Source organism: Aythya marila (genome assembly GCF_965140915.1).
Source record: "Aythya marila genome assembly, chromosome: 4".
NCBI lineage: Eukaryota > Metazoa > Chordata > Aves > Anseriformes > Anatidae > Aythya > Aythya marila.
In genome coordinates this window covers 23,930,443-23,949,962 of record NC_139045.1, presented here as the reverse complement: position 1 = coordinate 23,949,962, position 19,520 = coordinate 23,930,443, and the positions used below count along the sequence as shown (strand labels likewise).

Here is a 19,520-nt window from a genome sequence, read left to right as displayed (position 1 = left end):
AAAAACATATAAGAAACAATGCAAAAGGTGTTATGCATAACACATACAAAGTGATTAAAAAAATCAAACACATATTTGTATTTGACAGTAGTTTAGTATCCTTCATCTAGCAGTACTAATTAGCTTAAAAGGATTCAGGAAAGGCTATTTAGGAGCTCTGTGGTAGAGAATGGTCACACAAAGTAAGAACTAATTAAGAAACCAAGTGCTAGACAACCAAGAATTGTATATGGGTGATATGTCACCCAGACTATCTTTTGTGAGAAGCACTTTCAATTGTTTTTAAAATGGTTGAATGACCTTTAGTTAAACAACAAAGCATTCACATGTTAGAAAGTAAGAGAATGTTTCTTTTATGTGTAAGCATTGAGCCTCTCTTTAGAGCGAGTAGAATGAATATCATGAAGCTCTTGCTCTTCCTTTGACTTAATATCCTCATATTTTTGCATTCTGCAAGCATCTTTCACATAGGCCCAGTTGGCAGACAAGACCATGAGATAATGGACCTGTAAGAAAGGTAACATGGAGTTAGGCACCAACAAACTTAGTCAGAATACATGTTCATGCTTCAAAAACTAGAGGATCGAGTTTGGGATTTTATCAGAAGGGAGGCATTGCTAAGTCAAGACCTACTAGTACAGCAATATGACACAAAGTTCAACCCTGAGGTTTGTTAATCTTAGCTCATTTAATCAATGCTCAAATAATCAATGCTCAAATAATCAATGTTAATTACTTAGCTCATAGCTGAGTTACTGTTAGTGTGACTAGCAGTTGGTAGCAATGAGTGTAAAAATTTAAAAGAATTGAAATTCAACAAATTTCACCAACTTAGTAAGTCTGTAAATCTATGTGGAAAAATGCATTCTGGTAATTTCTTTCAGAGCTTTACCTACTTAATTACTATTTGTTAAAGCAGTTGCTTAAGACTGAAACTTGCCATAGATACTCTGCAGCCTTATGACTACATAACCAATATAATTATGGAGATATCTGCATTTTTCTTAAAGTTAGCATTGCCTTTCCATTTAGCCACAATTTCTTTCTTCCACCTATAGCTCTAGTTATTTCATCAACCTTTATTTATTTATGTATTTATTTATTTTTACGGGGAGTTTTCCAAGTGTTCCATCCAAAAACTAAATACAAAAAGATCTGAAAAGAAAGGGAAAACTTCCCCTTCTTATAGTGGGTATTGGAGATTGGATCTGACTTGCTTGCAGCCATCACAAATCACTAGATGAGCTACAATGATATATCCACGAAAATCTTGGTTTATTTATACTAGCAAACAGGGAGGACAGGATGTCTATGAATACTTTTCAGGATTAAACACCAGTTAAAGGATATTGGCAATTATGTCACATCAATAAATGTTTTCACTCAGCTTTGAGTAAATTTAATCTGAGAGTTAGTGAAAGGTGTTTTAGCAGTAGAAAAACTACATTGTGCTCTTGTTTTCCATTACAAATAGAGGATGTAAAATAGCCAATTCCTTTTGAGATGGAGCTTAGTTGTTTTAAAAATCACACAGTATGGATGTCAGAGCTTAATGACCTGATGATGTCCAGTCTTTTGAACAGTGGCAATTAATAAACAAATGAGTGAAAAATTCTAACACAAAGTCACTAAAAAGGCTGAAGCTGTGGTCTCCAAGGAACTGCTGCCAAAAATACTTTTTTTGATGTTTCTCCTTCAGAAGCTATCTGCATTCAGTCCCTTTTGTAGTTTTCTTAGTCTTCACAGCTGTGGCTGTCTACAGTTTAAATCTACAGTTTAAATCTACTCCAGCTATCTGTTTGAGCAGCAAGCTGCTCTCCTGTTCTTCATTTGACACCTATCCGAGGAAAATGATCTGAGTTGCAGTGTCATAAAATAGAAACAACTGTTCAGAGAATCTGTCCTCTAGGGAAAAAAAAAAAAAAAAAAAAAAAAAAAAAAAAAAAGGTACACATATCAGTATTTCTGTGTATCCTTCAAAGCTTCTTAATATCTATAGAACAATACAAGCAGCAAAACGTGACAATAGTGCAAGTGCTGGAGATGGTAGTGTACGCTGTGTTTCTGGTCATCATTTAGTGCACAGGAAAAAGAAATGCTTTGTATCAAGCTAAACTATTGAACTATTGCAAAAGTTATCACCATGACTAGTATCTGGGTTCTAAATCAAACGAGAGACACTGTTGTCAAATCCCCATTAAGATGAATGAAGTCCTTACCTTACCCACTGCTACTTCCCCTCCTCCCTCCCCAGTAAAACTCTTGACAAAATTCCAAAACTCAAAGAAACAGGCTGGTAACCCTAATCATTTTGTATTCTCAGAGAATTACAATTTGCAACGGATGAAAACAGATGCTATTTTTTTGAGGGCAAGATTTCAACTGAAAATAAAATATGAACCTCGCAAAAATAACATCTAAGTACACAGATGAGAATTCTAGAAGTGGAGGGTATCTGAGCAGTGCACTTACATCGTCCTGACTTTTTAAAATATATAAACCAGAAAACTTTGCAGCTTAAGATTATGATGAAAATGGCATGTAGGCCCCATGTGGGGAAAAATTCTTGTAGACTCAAAATATTTGGTAATATCCCAGTATGAGTCAAATTTAAAACTAATGTCTTGTATTTTCACTTGGCATTTTTCTTAAAAAAAAATTAAAAAAAAAAAAAAAAAACACAAGTACATTGAAAGTACATTGACCATTGATCAAAACTCCCATTTTGTTGGAGTTGTTGGAAACAACTATCTTAGCCTATATAATAATGACAATCTCAAATACATATTTATGATATAATTACCTATATATTAAAGAACCCCACCACTTTTTTTTTTTTTTTTTTTTTTTTTTTTTTTTTTATTTAACACCAAGTTCCTAGATAACATTATCACACAAAGGAGGTCATCTCTAAGTGGCTGTCTAATTGCATTTCACACTTCCCTGACCTGACTAGCCTGAAGCTAGCGGGGCCCTGTCAAGGCTTATTCAAATTGAAGCAGGGCAGCTTCCACACTCTGCCTCGGGATGTTCAATTACAGACATACAAAAGACAACGCAGGGTCCTTCCATATTCTATGAAATGTTCCTGCTTAGACTTCTTCCTGAAGATAAGGTATGCTTCAACTTTTCAAATCTGTAGAATTTGCACCCAGTCTAGGAAGGGTTTGTTTGTGTTTTTCCTTTTTTTTTTTTTCCTTTTTTTTTTTTTTTTTAGGGTTGCGTTGGGTTGGCTTGGGTTTTTGTTTTGCTTTGTTTCTTCCTTTCCTCAGCAGGGCAAAAGTCTGAAGAACTTCTTTTCCCCTTACCTGCAGTTAATATCTTTCAAAAGAACACAGTTACACCTGGAGGGGAGGAACTAGCCCACTTATACATTTCCCTGCTTCTTTTTTCAGGATAATTGATCACCTCTTCAGAGAACCTCTAGAGGACATAACTAAACTCAGTTTATGTGGAATTTTAGGCAGAAGAATACTGCTCAGATACAAACTTTCCCTTCCTTGAGAAGGAAAAATGTATATGTTATAATTCAGTTTTGGTGTAGTGGTGTAGTATATCACAGGTGGGATACTTGATAGCCAAGCAACCCTTTGGGATGGCAGTGTTTACGTTTAAACAACTCTAAACCGTCTGGTTTCTATCTGGCACAACATTGAGAACAATAAAACTAATATGCATTACTTCAATGATCATTTGTGTATCCTGTTATTTCTATTCAGACACAAGTAAAAATAGTAATGTTCATAATCATACATAACCCAAATTTAGTATAGTTCAAAATCCTGACTAACTTTTCTGTGCTTAAGACTCACATATAGCACCTACAACATAAAGAACACTTTTAAGGATTTTTTCATGTCCTGCTGAAGTCTAAGAATGATAATTTTTCAAAGTAAAATATTTGACATTTTCCTTCTCTGCAAAATCAAGTTTCCCCTGCCATATAATCTTGAAAGTATGAATTTTTCTATACTTCAACTAATTTATAGACCAATTCTCTTTTTGAACCTAAAATAGCATTCTCTCTTGGAGACTAAACAGGTCTCCAATTAACTGTCCAAAAAAAAAAATAAATAAATAAATCAACATTCCTATACAAACCTGAGACCAAAAAGGTTTAAAGTAATAGCTATGCAAAAATTGTTACTTATAACTAAATGTCTTTGCAAATTCTAACAATTTTTTGGTTGTTTTTGCAATAAGCATTTTCTAATATGTTGTATTTTAAAAATACAGACTAATGAAAAGTATCTTGCTGATAGATGGTCTTAATGTGTATGAGCAAACTGATTTCTTTGGTAAATTTTATGACGTCTATATCTCCAGAACTGATGATAGAGTGAAGTATATCAATGTAATGACCAAATGTCATTTAAAAGACATAAAATGGTGATTTTACCATTTCAGTTATTCAGCAGTTTCATAGATGGTGCAGTATTACTGCTGGTTGATAACAGATACAAAATGCTTACTACTTCAGTCAGATGGGCTGTTCTTGTTTAAAGAAAATGTCTGTAAGAAATATTTTCAAGTTGCAATAAATTCACGCGCTTTCCTTTTGTAAAGGACAGGTATTTTAATTTCAATTTTCTGTTAAGAAATCTCATTAAAATTCACAGACATGGAGACTTGCTACTTTTGTGAATATATACAAAGACACTAAACTAACTTCATCAACTTAATATATTCGTGTTTATTTTTGCAATAGCACATACAGGGAAGGACTTTGTTTCTCCAGTGACTTAAATGGCCTCTGCACACTTTGTTCCTTACCCTAGCCACCTGTTGACACCTTCTGCTGATTTGAGCACAGGATCTTTCTCCTTGCTATATGAGGCATTTAGGACACAAAATACATTCAGCTGCTTGTTGTGATTTAGACTGGTGGGCAGCCATTTGCTCACTCCCCTCCAGATAGAGGGGGAAGAGAACTGTGGGGAAAGGGAGGATAGTAACCATGGGTTGAGGTGAGAATAGCTTAAAGAAAAAGAAATGAAAGCAATAATAATAATAATAATAATAATAATAATAATAATAATAATAATAATAATAATAATAATAATAATAATAATAATAATAATAATAATAATAATTTTATTATATATTTTATTTTTAATTAATTTTAATTTTAATTAATATTTTATTTTTTAAATATTTTTTAAAAAGAAAGAAATGATGCACAGTGCAATTTCTCACCACCTGCTGACCAATGCTCAGCCAGTCCACTGAGCAAGAGCAGCCCCCCTGCTAACATCTCCAGCTGTTATTGCTGAGCATGCCACCACATGGTGTGGGACATCACTTTGGGCAGCTGGGGCCAGCTGCCCTGGCTGCATCTCCTTCCAGTTCCTGGTGCTGGCAGGGCAGCATGATGAGCTGGAAAGGCCTTGGCTTTGTGCAAGCACTGCTGTGCAATAACTAAAACCACTAGTGTGTCATCACCACTATTTTAATCAAAAATCCAAAACACAACATCATATAAGCTACTAGGAAGGAAATTAATTCTGTCGCAGCTGAAACCAGGACACTGCCCTAAATTACTTCTTTTGAGAAATTAAACTTCCCTTAAAGAAAGGGAACCTGTTAATACCTGCTTGTCCAACTAGATTCTGAGCTCTCCCTTTTGTTTTGTCCCGTCTTTTGGCTACCATAGAGGGTGAAGCACACTGCCCAATCTATAGAAGCGGTCTTGTTTTAAAATTATGACCATTGAAAAGTAGAATGTGCTAGTCTTTACTTTGAGCGTCAAAAACAAGGTAACAAATTCATGAACAAATAAAAATACTTACAACACAGCTTCAAACATAACGAAGGGTAAAAAGACATAAATCTTGCTAAACAAGCATTTATCAGTATTTGAACTTTACTAGCATTTGAACTTTACTAGCACTTATGTCCTTAACTTATATTTCTTCTTCTTAACTTGTATTTCTGTTGAACTCATCAGAGTGTTATCATGCTTGCTCTGTGCAGTCACAGAATCCAATAAAAAGCATATTTGGATAGGGGTAACCCTTAAAAATATGATAATAGATGGGAGCCATCAAAATGAATTCCTAGTGGATCAGTGCTTGGTGTAGCACATCTAAGGTATTTTTGATATGGTACTGTGAGCTTTTTTAAAGCTTTATTGAAAGTATCATGTATTTGAACTTACATGGCTCAATGTACATACTAAACTTGTTTCTATTGAAGGAAGGTATATTCAGTTCGTTTTCACTGAAAATCTTTTGGTAGCTGAACTGATTCAAAAATCTTATTTGAAATACATAATTGTTATCTGAACAAATTAGCATTTAATAATTACTAGTGAATAAAGTTCAAAACAATAATGCAGCACCAGAGAAATAATATTTTCTTGGACATGTTTTCATAATACTAATATATATATTACAATCATTACTATTTAGTCTTCATTTTCTTCAGCTGGAAGAAGAAAAAAAAAAAAACAGATTTAGGAAACTTGATGAAATTATTAGTATAAAGCACTATTACAGAATCACAGAATTATCTAGGTTGGAAGAGACCTCAAGATCATCGAGTCCAACCTCTGACATAACACTAACAAGTCCTCCACTAAACCATGACGCTAAGTTCAACATCTAAACATCTTTTAAAGACCTCCAGGGATGGTGACTCCACCACTTCCCTGGGCAGCCCATTCCAATGCCTCACAACCCTCTCAGTAAAGAAGTTCTTCCTAATATCCAACCTAAAACACCCCTGGCACAACTGTCACCAGGCACATGGGAGAATAGACCGACCCCCACCTCTCTACAGCCTCTAATGTACTTATAAAGAGTGATAAGGTTGCCCCTGAGCCTCCTTTTCTCCAGGCTGAACAAACCCAGCTCCCTCAGTCACTCCTCGTAGGACTTGTTCTCCAGATCCCTCACCAGCTTGGTCACCCTTCTCTGGACTCTTTCAAGCACCTCCATGTCCTTCTTGTAGCGAGGGGCCCAAAACTGAACACAGTACTCGAGGTGCGGCCTCACCAGAGCCGAGTAGAGGGGGACAATCACTTCCCTAGCCCTGCTGGCCACACTGCTTCTTATGCAAGCCAGGATGCCATTGGCCTTCTTGGCCACCTGAGCACACTGCTGGCTCACATTCAGCTGACTATCCACCAATACTCCCAGGTCCTTCTCCGCCTGGCAGCTTTCCAACCACTCATCTCCCAGCCTGTAGCTCTGCTTGGGGTTATTGCGCCCCAGGTGCAGGACCCAGCACTTGGCCTTGTTGAACTTCATACAGCTGATCTCAGCCCATCGGTGCAGCCTATCCAGATCCTCCTGCAGAGCCTTCCTACCCTTGAGAAGATCAACACACGCACCTAACTTGGTGTCATCTGAGAACTTACTGAGGTGCACTCGATCCCCTCATCCAGATCATCGATAAAGATATTAAAGAGGACCAGCCCCAGTACTGAGCCCTGCGGAATGCCACTAGTGACCGGCCTCCAGCTGGATTTGACTCCATTCACCACGACTCTTTGGGCCCACCTATCCAGCCAGTTTTTAACCCAATGAAGCATACGCCAGTCCAAACCACGAGCAGCCAGTTTCTTGAGGAGAATGCTGTGGGAAATAATGTCAAAAGCCTTGCTGAAGTCAAGGTAGAACACATCCACAGCCTTTCCCTCATCCAGCAAGTGTGTCACTTTGTCATAGAAGGAGATCAGGTTCGTCAAGCAGGACCTGCCTTTCCTAAACCCATGCTGACTGGGCCTGATCATCTGGTTTCCCTGTAAGTGCTGCATGATGACACTCAAGATAATCTGCTCCATGAGTTTCCCTGGCACTGAGGTCAAACTCACAGGCCTATAGTTTCCCAGATCTGCCCTCCGGACCTTCTTGTAGATGGGCGTCACATTTGCTAGCCGCCATTCGACTGGGACCTCCCCCAAGAGCCAGGACCATTGATAAATGATAGAAAGAAGCTTGTCCAGCTCCTCCACGAGTTCTCTCAGTATCCTCGGGTGGATCCCATCCAGCCCCACCAACCTGCATACATCCAAGTGCCGTAGCAGGTTGCCAAACATTTCTTCATAGGTAGTGAGGGCCACATTCTGCTCCCCATCCCCTTCCACCAGGGAATGGGGATGGGGAGCATTACCCTTCAGGGTAATGTGTATCCAGAGAGCAACTGGTTTTGCTGCTAAAGACTGAGGCAAAGAAGGCATTAAGCACCTCTGCTTTCTCCTCATCTTTCATAACTAAGTTCCCCCCTGCATCCAATAAAGGCTGGAGATTCTCCTTAGTCCTCCATTTTGCATTAATATAATTGTAAAAACATTTTTTTTGTTGTCTTTGACGGCAGTCACCAGATTGAGCTCCAGACGAGCTTTGGCCTTTCTAATTTTGTTCCTGCACTGCCCCATAACATCCTTATAGACCTCCCGAGTGGCCTGCCCTCTTTTCCAAAGATTGTAAGCCCTCTTTTTCCTTCTAAGCTCAAGCCACAACTCTCTGTTCAGCCAGGCCAGTCTTCTTCCCCGTCAGCTCATCTTTGGGCACGTGGGGACAGACCACTCCTGCACCATTAAGATTTCCTTCTTGAACAGCGCCCAGCCTTCCTGGACTCCTCTGCCCTTCAGAACCGCCTCCCAAGGGACTCTACCAACCAGTGTCCTGAACAGTTCAAAGTTGGCCCTCCAGAAGTCCAATACAGCGGATTTACTGGTCCCCTTCCTGGCTTCTCCAAGAATGGAGAACTCTACCATTTCATGGTCACTCTGCCCAAGACAGTTTCCAACTACCACATCTCCCACCAGTCCTTCTCTGTTTGTGAAGAAAAGGTCTAGAAGGGCACCTCCCCTGGTAGGGAGGTGCCAGCTGTGTCAGGAAGCTATCTTCCACGCTCTCCAGAAACCTCCTAGACTGCTTTCTCTGGGCTGTGTTGTGCTTCCAGGGTATATCTGGGAAGTTGAAGTCCCCCACAAGAAAAAGCACTGATGATTTCACAACTTTTGTCAGCTGCCTGTAGAACTCCTCATCAGTCTCCTCATCCTGATTTCGCAGTCTATAACAGACCCCCCACCAGGATGCTAGCCTTGTTGGCCTTCCCGCTGATCCTAACCCATAGGGACTCAACCTTATCATTCCCAGCCTCAACTTCCATGACATCAAAACTCTCTCTGATATAGAGAGCCACACCACCACCCCTTCCATGCTGCCTGTCCCTTCTGAAGAGCCTATAGCCAGGCATTGCAGCACTCCAGTCATGAGAGTGGTCCCACCACATTTCTGTGATGGCAACCAAGTCGTAGCCTGCCTGCCGCACGATGGCTTCCAGCTCCTCCTGTTTGTTACCCATGCTGCGTGCATTAGTGTAGATGCACTTCAGTTGGGCCACTGCCTTCTCTCCCAGCCTTGCCATTGTTACCCCTGGCACAGCTCTAACAAGCCTTGTTTCAGCCCCGTCCCCCTTCACACCTAGTTTAAAGTCCTCTCAATGAGCCCTGCCAGCTCCTGGCCCAGGATCAGTTTTCCCCTTAGAGATAGGGACCCGTCTGTGGCCATCAGGCTGGGTGCCAAGTAAAGCGCCCCATGGTCAAAAAAAACAAAATTTCTGTGTTGGCACCAGCCTCTGAGCCATGTCTTTATCAGGTGGGCTTTCCGTGTCCTCTCTGTACCCCTCCCTGCCACCGTAGGGATGGACGAAAACACCACCTGTAATCCCGCTCCATCCACTAACTGTCCCAGTCCCATTTTGATGGGACTTTAACGTCCCATTTGATGGTCTTCAGGCTTCTCTTTTCAATGTCATCACTGCCAGCCTGGACTATTAAAAGAGGATAATAGTCAGAGGGGAGAACCAGGTTGGGAAGCTTTCTGGCAATGTCCCTGACCCTGGCCCCAGGGAGGCAGCAGACTTCCCTACGGGTAGGGTCAGGCCAACAAATAGGTCCCTCTGTTCCCCTGAGAAGGGAGTCGCCCACAACAATCACCCTTCTTTCTGTCCTGGTGGAGGCAGTACTGAGGTGTGGAGTTTACTTCCTCGCCGTAGGCATCCTCCTGGGAAGACTTTCTACCTCTTCCTCAGCTACTGGTCTTCTCAACCTCCAGGGCCTCAAACCTGTTGCGTAAGGGCACCTGGGAAGGTGGGGCTGGTGGGGGAGGGCATCACCTGCAATGTTGAGCAGGGACCTGTTTCCATTCTTCCTCAACTCCTAGGCCCCCTGCCTCTGCCCAACAGCAACAGGGCAGGGGGTCCACCCCCATTTGGGGTGTCTCACCTCGATACCTCTCCTTGAGGCCCTGCAGGGAGTCGCTCCACCAGTCTATCTCCCGCTCACACTCCCTGATATCCCTCAACCTCTCGACTTCCTCCTTGAGTTCTGCCACGAGGCGTACCAGGTCATCCACCTGCTCACACCTCACGCACACAGTCTCTTTGCCCCCCACAGGTGGTAGCAACAGGCTCAGGCACTCCCTGCACCCGGAGACCTGAACTGCAACAGTTTTGAGCAGGCAGTCGGTCTGGGTGTGTACAGACTTCCTGGAGAGCACACTGTGCCTGGTGTACACCACTGCAGCTGAGTTAGCAGTAGACCGCCATTAGAGGAGGTGTTCGTATGGGCGGGGGGGAGCGCTTTGCCCTTCCTGCTCACCCTGCCTGCGCAAACTGCTGCGCCTCACCCTTCTGCCACACCACGCCCTGTTTGCCCATCCTGGTCGCCATGCTGCTGGTCACTCGCGCTCCCTATGGGCAGCTTATGAACAGCCGGGGAGGGGGCGCTGCTGGCTCCACCTACGCCTCCTTCTTGCCTCGTTCACCCCTCTCATGAGGGCTGCCGGGTCCTGGCGGCTCCCTCCAGTGGGCTCTGTGCCGGAAAAGTTAGCCCTGTCTGTCTGATCCCCCACTCCGCTGCAGAACGTGTCTGTCCCAGAGCCAATAGCCTCACCAAGTCGCTCATTACACTATTGTACATATTATTTATGATTTGAAACAAACAACCACAACAACAAATTTTTAAAAATATGTATTCTTCCTTCAGCTCTCTCTGCTTTGTTTTCAGGGTGTCATGTAACATTGAAAATACGGCAGGGAAAGCCAAAAAAAATCAGTAATGCAACAGGAATACTAGCTTCATTGAATATTTTCTGGCTGTCTCTTTTTATACATGTAATTCTAGGGAGAACAAAAAATGTATGGCTTTAGGGTTCAGTGAAAAAATATCAATAGCAATAGGAACAGCAATCACCACCACTAAAGGTTCTCTTACGAAATGCATCAGTGCAGAGTAATAGTACTTTTTCCTTCCATGTACCAACATGTACCGTAGCAACCTAGACCATACAGTACCGACTCTAAAATTATCTTGATGTTTGGGCTTACAAAGCAGACAAAGACTGTTAGTTTTACCCTACTGATGATGTGTTGTTGCGCTAGTAATTCTTGCTCAGGTGTTGGGAATTGGCATACAGGCCGTGGACATGAGTCTGTGGAACAATTGTTCGATCTGAGCTTGCCTTAAGCAACCAGGAGTAGGCCTTAGAAAATCTTATGGCCTGCTGTAGCTGAGCAAACCAAGCTACCAGAATAACTATGAGAAGCTCCCACGACAATGATTCCCACATCACCCAATTGAGGAATGCAGAAAAATACTGTTACCAGCAGCTGGCTTCAAGGACAAGATCTACGTGACTGCTAATCACAAGGGGGTTGTTTTCTTGACTGCTAATCACAAGGGGGGTTGTTTTCTTGTAGGTGGGGATGTTTTCTTCTAGTTGTTTGTCTGAGTGCTTTTGACCAATAATCTTGTGTGAAAACACTATCCACCCCTGTTAAGTTCACTATAAAAGTTAGGCTATTCGGGCAATAAAATGGAGCATGATCTGACTCTGCTGGTGTCTGTCGTGCTTTTGGCTGTGTGTCCTCTAACAATCAGGGCACTAGCTCACAGACTTTTTTTCTCACTGTAATATTCTCATTGGCAAGAGTGTTGTCAAATCCAAGGCAATCTTTGTTATAAAATGGCAGAAATTAGTCCTGAAAGAAAAGATGACACATTCACATGCATGTACATTACAGATAAAAGGACCCTGCTCTTAAAATAACAGCATGGTAATCCTATGAATACCCAGAAAGTATAGATCATATAAGGATATTATTATGGTCATGAGAGAGACACAGGGTTTCAGACACTTGTTTGAATACAACAAAAGAGAGGTAAAAATTCTTAGGTACTTGACAGTGTTTTGTATTGAAAGAGGTAGTCATGGTATTCTACTTCAAAGGGAATCCAACAATATAAATTAAAAAATAAAAAATAAAATATAAGAGGTAGTATTGAATTACAAAAATATATTATACTAATAGCAGGTAAATTGAGTAACTGATACTAAGCAATAATCAGAATGTATTAGTGATTCAGATGACAAAGGAAATAAGTGGTTTTGGGAAGCTTACCATAGCAATGACTGCTGCTCCAGCTCCAGCAAGTGCCACAATGAACAAGTGGAATGTCATGTTTAGCTGCAAAAGGAAGGAACTTTTATGGTGGTAACATTAAACGAAAACTGAACAAAAAGTCTGAATAACGTAGAGCAAATAACTACCTTCCTGCTACTACATAAATAATGATTGCTAATACTTTTTCCAAAAGATTGACATTACTACATGACATTGTACACATGCCTGTGTTGTTACAATACTCATATCAAGGAAAAAATGTCATAGAACATTTTAAGAATATATTATTCAAAAATAAACAGAGCCACTTTAAAAAAAAAAAAATATTTTTGCAGTACTATAGTTTCTTTAGTGGCAGTGACATCCACTAAAGCCACAGTTCAGTCATTGTAGTTTTCTAGCCTCATATACTGATTTAATTCCCTCCCAATTTTTCCAGTAAAATTTGTGCACGGTGCTTTAATAGAAACCAATTTACTTAAGTAATCAAAGTTGACCACCTTCCCCATCCCATCTCAAACTAAATAATTACATCTCTTTTTCATTTCAGTGATCTGGTTTACTCAGAAGTCAACATAGTGACTGTTGACTGAACAGCCAGGGTTACATAGATGCTTTTGGTATAAAAGAAGGCTTATTGTGTAACTTCATGCTAGGAATATTTATTCAGAGTAAGACCCAGTGAAACATTTAGTGAAGCACCTTCTGACTTCAGAGGGATTGAGATTTTAATTTCTCCTTTTGTTTTATATAGGCATTATTTTGTCTGTCCTATCTTCATCCTGATCATATGAAAACAAAACCAAAAAACCCTGCTGCAATGAAATGGGAGGCCTTTGCCTAAAGGATAAACTACAAAGAAAAATGTATGAGGAGTTATTATCCTAACACACTGCAAAATTTGGTCAAATCCATTTGAAAACATTATTCTCTTGTCACAACAGTAATCAAGATCTTCAAATAGAGATTCCATATATAGACCTCTTCATTGTGCAGCAAGTGCATTAGCTTTCAAAAACATCACAGTAAAAATATACATGACAATGGAATTCTTAAAAAAAAAAAAAAAAAGATATTTAGAAAACTAATGGCTGGAGAAACAACACTGAACAAATCCAGTACATAGTAAAAGAGCAGGAGAAGTACTTGATGACTATATTTTCCACTGGGAATTTTTTATCGTTCTAGGAAGAACTGGAATATAAAAAGTGAGAAGACATATATATCAGTTATTTCCTATACAGGTTTGACAAAAGCATCATCACATTTACTCACCTCATTAGAGTCACACATCTTGATAAAACTTTCTGATGTGGTGCAAACCTTCTTTTCCTCTCCAATTGTGACAATACCTGGAGCAGAATAGATATTCACGGTATTTAGTGTTCCTAGCGCATAGCTTTCTTGGCTTTGAAGTAGGTTGCTAAGAAATACAAATTCCTGGCTCCTATACAGAAATTATTTAACAACATGAAATTTTCCTAAAATCAGTCATCATAAAATTAACACATCAACTATTTAGTAAAAGCTTATTAAGAAACATGTAGGCAATAATTTCTTGGCCAATAATAATAATAATAAAAAAAAAAAAAAAAAAAAAAGCACCTTTATTCCTTTATTCTAGATTTTAATCAGCACAATAATCAAAACACCAGAAAATAATCTGCAGCCAGTGTAAACACTTACCATGCCAGTATATTCATAAATATTCTCTACCCTCATGTTGGGAAATGTGCTGTATATTGTATTCAGATGCGTTGATCTTGTACAAAGCTTCATTCAAAAGTTATATAAAAAAAACAGCACTACCCAAACACATACTTTATTTTAATAACAGTTTCTATCAGATAGAATAAACAGAATTTATACTGCTTACTTCAGCTAATGTCCATGTACAAAATCAAAGCATGAAGAAAAATTGCTGTAACTGGTCAATCATGAAATACGGTATTTTTATTTCTTGTTAGGGATGAGCAAATTTTACACTGAATTTATAGGAAACAGATATAGTCACAGAACTTACATTTTACATGTAAGTATACATATGTTCATTTTCAATAAAATTAGTTTTTAAAAAATAGCAAAACAAAAGCTCAGAGAGAAGTACAAATACTTTTGATGAGATCTGTGCAGACAATTACTTTTTCACCTGTCATATCGGGGTGCAGGAGGGGGCAGGCAAATATAAATAAATCTAAAAAATTCCTCAAGAAAACATCAAGAAAATAATAATTTTGAACTATTTTGTTTCAGGGTAAGTGAAATATTCAGCATGAACCAAACTCCTTCATTCTTATGTAATCCAGTAGTTTTATATCTTGAGAGCAATTAAAAACATACCACACATTTATATTAGGTGAAGGAAAAAAAGGAACGAGACTCACAGACGTGTCCGACAAGAATAAGATTCAACAAAGCTTTGTGGGCTGAGAAACCATCAAGACCAGAGTATCTAGACTTAAGTCAGTCTTGTGGCGGAACAGAACTGAGTTATCATCACCACCCCAAGAATTCTCAGACTTTTTAAGATTCCAAACCCCCTTTTGTCCAAATTCCCCATCCTTCACAAACACATGAATGCCTATATTGCAAATTTTTTTTTAAACTCCGTAGCTCATCCTGTAGCCCCACTTTCTTCCTCCAGTAGCATCACAGAGAGTTACTATATGTATTGTTCTGTATATTCATCAGGCCTGAAAATGCAGTGACTGATATAATGCCTTGATTTGTGGGTAAAATGGTAGAAACAAGCATTTTGGAAAAATTGAAGCGGATCATTTCAGATACATGGAAATAAAACAACATGACATTTTCTATTGTGAAATCTTGCACGTACCATACTGGCGAAGATCCAAGCAGAGATTAGCTCCATCCACTAAAGTGGCATTTCGGCAAATGGTCCACAGATTGAAGTACATGTAAACAGGCAGAGAAGTGAAAGCCGTAACGCCAAGCCAGGCCAACATAAAGATGTATGTCAGCATAATAAACTGTAGAAAAAGAGGGAAAAACAAAACTAGTGGTAAGTCAAAATTTAACTGACACAATTAAAAAAAAAATAAATCACAAAGAAAAAAAAAAAGGCATTTCTGATTGTTTTCATCTTTTTCTTTGTTTACATTATGGTTTGGGTCTGATAATCAAATCATGACGTGATCAAAGTGAATGACAGAGCACTAACGTGATGTTTCTGAAGAACAAAGCAGTGATACTTCCAGAAATGCAAGCTTATTCCACATCTTGTCATTCTTGGGTCTATGATTGATGCAAAGCACCACACCTAAAGTACTGACAGTATTGCATGCTTTGTGAAGCATAACTTTACATCTCTCCCATCATTACTTCTTTAAGACGAGACTACTGTGATTGGTTTTACTGCAATCTTTCATGATACAAAATAATGAAATAATGAAATACTATACACTGTGCTTGTTTTCACTATTAAAATCTGTGTCTTAACAAAAATGAGTCATCCATGGATATCACAGAATCTCACTAGCATTGAATCAGTGAGACCATCTATTTGTCACTTTGTTACTATATTTAGACATATGTGGGAAAGAAAGAAATACAAGAGAATTAGTCACAGTGAACAAACTAGGGTGCTTACTGCTGTTAGTAAGGAATACATTAAATGATACGCTTTGTAACACATATTCTCCAAAGGCTACACATTTTCTTTTTTTAGCCCTGAGCCTCCAGAGTATAGCAATCTGCATGTATCTGCCTGTAGGAAGCATTGAACTCTCTTTGCCTTCTGGGCTGGTAGTTGCTGGCATACCCTGCCTCTGTAAATGTGTAAGCATGCTACATTACTACTCTGCTGCTAACCTGAGACAACTACCAGACACATTCATCAGTAACAAATTACCTTCTCATCTTATACTGTGGAAAGCATACGAAGATGCTACATGGTTAAACGTGGAAGGTAAGTCAACTTCTAAATGTTGAATCCAAATAGCACCAAGATTTGATGGCTTCAGAAATGCTGATGAATCTAAACAGACTGCTGAAACAAAAAAATCAGCACACTGACTTTTTTGTAACTGCTTGCCACAAAAAAACATTGACTCCGAGAATAGGAAATAAGGTCTATTTTTGAAAGCAGAATAAGCCAGTCCACAATCTGCTTAAAAATAAACTTTAAGCAGTAAATAAAGGGAAAATACAAACCACTTTGTATTTCTGTCTAAGGCAAGATCTCTCACATCAGGTGAGAAAGGGAAAAGCCTAATATAAATGCAGATTTTAGTTACTGAAACCAAATAATTTCAGATGCAAAGTGCTGTAAACAGTAGTGAAAATCATTAGAAGCATAGTTTGTCCATCTGGACCTGTTCAGGCAAAACAACCCAAAGCAACAAAAGGTTTGAATTTTAGGTGAGGAAGTTTTATTACTTTGATGATATGGGATGGGCATTGTCAAGCATTATTAAAGAGACCTTAATTTGATTTATCTTAACTCACTTCCAAAGAATATTAACTAAAAGCCATTTTAATTCTGAGGAAGTGTATTTACCTAGGGTTTTAATGTAGTTTAATTAATCCATTTCCAAATTTGATTCAGATTAATTTTCTTGATTGTCCCTAGGTAGATGAGACTTTCAGCAGTAGTTTGAAAAGCTAGTGAATTTACAGCACTAAAAGTAACTATCAGAAGGATGCAAGAAAGTAAATTGTGAAGGTGAATAAAGAAGAGAAGCATTTTTTCTTCTCTCCATGTTACAGCTGATGAGCCAACATCTGGTTCAACCCAGACACTCATTTCCAAGTAATTACTTGGAAAATTACTTGGAAATATAGATTCACGTATAGATTCACTTGGAAATATAGATTCACTTAAGGGCTATGAATTCTCAACTGAAATGTTATGTCTGATCTTAATTTATTATCAAGCTAAAGAGTTGCATATAGCTTTTCTAAAGTAGAAGCAACAAATAAGAAAGAATGTTCTCCATGTGTTCTCAGAACAAACTATAAATTCTCAGTTTACTATTTTATGTTCTCAGTTTACTGTTTTCTAGCAGTAATTTAAAGGTAAAGACAGCTTCCTCAGTTCATATGCTATGAGTTTGTCAAAAGCAGGTAAATCTAAGGCCTTATTTTTGAGCCTTTTTCTGAAATTTTGGAATAACATTTAAGAAATTTAGTACAGTACTTAGTGTAGAACTTGTATGATGATTTAACAAACAGAAATAAATCCTTTATATTAGTTATATTACTGAATCGTTATTCCTGTTTATAAGACTAGGATCCACACAAGTTCAGGAATCTTCCCAGTCTGTGATTACCACCAAAAGGAGTAAAAAGATCAAGCTTAATATGAAAGTAACAATTCCAGTTTAATATTGGTAGTTCTCTCTATCTCTCCATAGTCTAGAACAGGAAGAAAAATCTGTACTGACATAATGCAAAGCACTACTATAACAAAGAGGAAAAAACAGGGCTCATTAGCCTTAAAAGAAAAAAAAAAAAAAAAAAAAAAAAAAGAACACTTCCCTGGGGCATAGAATAAGAACAACAGAAATCTGTCAGATGATCACTGCTGGGAGTCACAGGAACTGCCTACTTAGAATTGCATGCTTGTTTATTTTCCTTTAAAAATATGAGTCTTTGGTTTAGTGGCTCAGAAAAAGGGGATCAAATGTTGGTTTAATTTAAAAAAAAAAATTACAAAAAAAAGAACTTCATTTACTTCATTTTTCCCTCCTTTAGCCATTTTACTAATGAGATGGTGGCCAATTATGCACTTAATTCCATGTCATAATAAAATAAAGAAATTTCCTTATTTTCACATATCTAAAGTGCAAAACTCCATATTAAATCTATTGAAAGTTAATATCTTTCCCTGGAAGCTGCTACTACTGCTATCAGTGAAGCAATAATTAGTGAAGCAATGCTATCAGTGATCTGGGCAATAACACATTTTCTGTTCTAGAACACTTTCTGCTGTAGTAGCAGTAAAATACAAAAGGTTTACCTTGCACAAGTTATTATATTCTAGCAACAGGAGAAGTTAGCTTATAAATTCTTGTTATAGTTGAATGAAATTGTGAATATTTTTGTTTAAAAATCACAGGTGACGGACAAAAACATATATATTTTTTAATAATTTCCTTCTTAATCTACTCTCTTTGCTCCAGAAGGCATATGAGAAATACTTCAGGAGCCTGTTCATTCTAGGAATTAAATTCAGAACTCAGTCTCTGAGATTCATAGGGATCATTCTCCTTTGAAGCAGCATTCTAACATGTGACAAGCCAAAGACTCATGAAATAGCAGTACGTTATCTTTAAGAGGTACCACAGTTTGTTCTTTTCTACTCTGTGTATTTTATTTGTAGTGAAAATGACTTTCTCTGGTCAGCTCAGTTTTCACTGTAAGAAGCCAAACACACAAAATAAAGTGGAAACAATGGCGAAATTCATTTTACAAACAAGAATAACTGAAGTAGATAATCACGCTAATGAAACAAATCTTTACCCTTTGAAGCAGTTATTCTTGTATCACCTTCACGGCTGGTAAAACCCTCCCACCAGGTTTTACAAGCTTTCCATTGCTAATAACAGCTTACGTCAAAGCAAGCAAGTCATCAACCCTTTTGGAAATATTTTATTATAAAACCTCCACAGATAAGTGGAGATTTCATAGTACATTCTGAAATGATATGTATACTGCACAACTTTCATGGCAGTCACAGCTGGGTGGAATCCTGTTTCCACCAAAAACATTAACAAAACCCTGTCAGTTTTAATAACCTGATTTCAGGTACTCCTTTCTTTTTAAAATCTATGGATAATAGATATGCCCATGAAAAGCATATTGATTGACTTTCTAATACTGTCTTATTTTAGTTTTGTTAAAAATATTTTAATACTCCCTAAAGAAACATTTTATGATTGCTTCAGTCACTATGGAGACAGAGATTACAAAATGTTTAAAAATTCTGTTACTACAAAGAGATGGATTGAAATGCAAACAAAGTAAACTTCAGTTGTTACTCTAGACATTTTACTGTATGAAGACATTGCTGCTCACTACAAAATAAATGTATCGATCTATATATACAGAAACATAGCAACAAATTCAGAAGTGCCTGAAAA

The 19,520-nt window shown here is 38.3% G+C and overlaps 1 protein-coding gene across 1 annotated transcript in view; it reads right to left on the bottom strand.

The window, feature by feature from the left end:
• Positions 1 to 353: 353 nt before the first annotated feature.
• Positions 354 to 19,520, bottom strand: part of GPM6A (glycoprotein M6A) — a gene marked incomplete at its 3' end in the record, with an annotated part of 108,185 nt that continues 89,018 nt past the window's right edge. The window contains exons 4-7 of the mRNA XM_082758604.1: positions 15,254 to 15,407; positions 13,693 to 13,769; positions 12,415 to 12,480; positions 354 to 506 (exon numbers count right to left, since the gene is read on the bottom strand). Coding sequence (XP_082614730.1) covers positions 354 to 506; positions 12,415 to 12,480; positions 13,693 to 13,769; positions 15,254 to 15,407 — 450 coding nt within the window. The remainder of the gene's footprint in view (positions 507 to 12,414; positions 12,481 to 13,692; positions 13,770 to 15,253; positions 15,408 to 19,520) is intronic.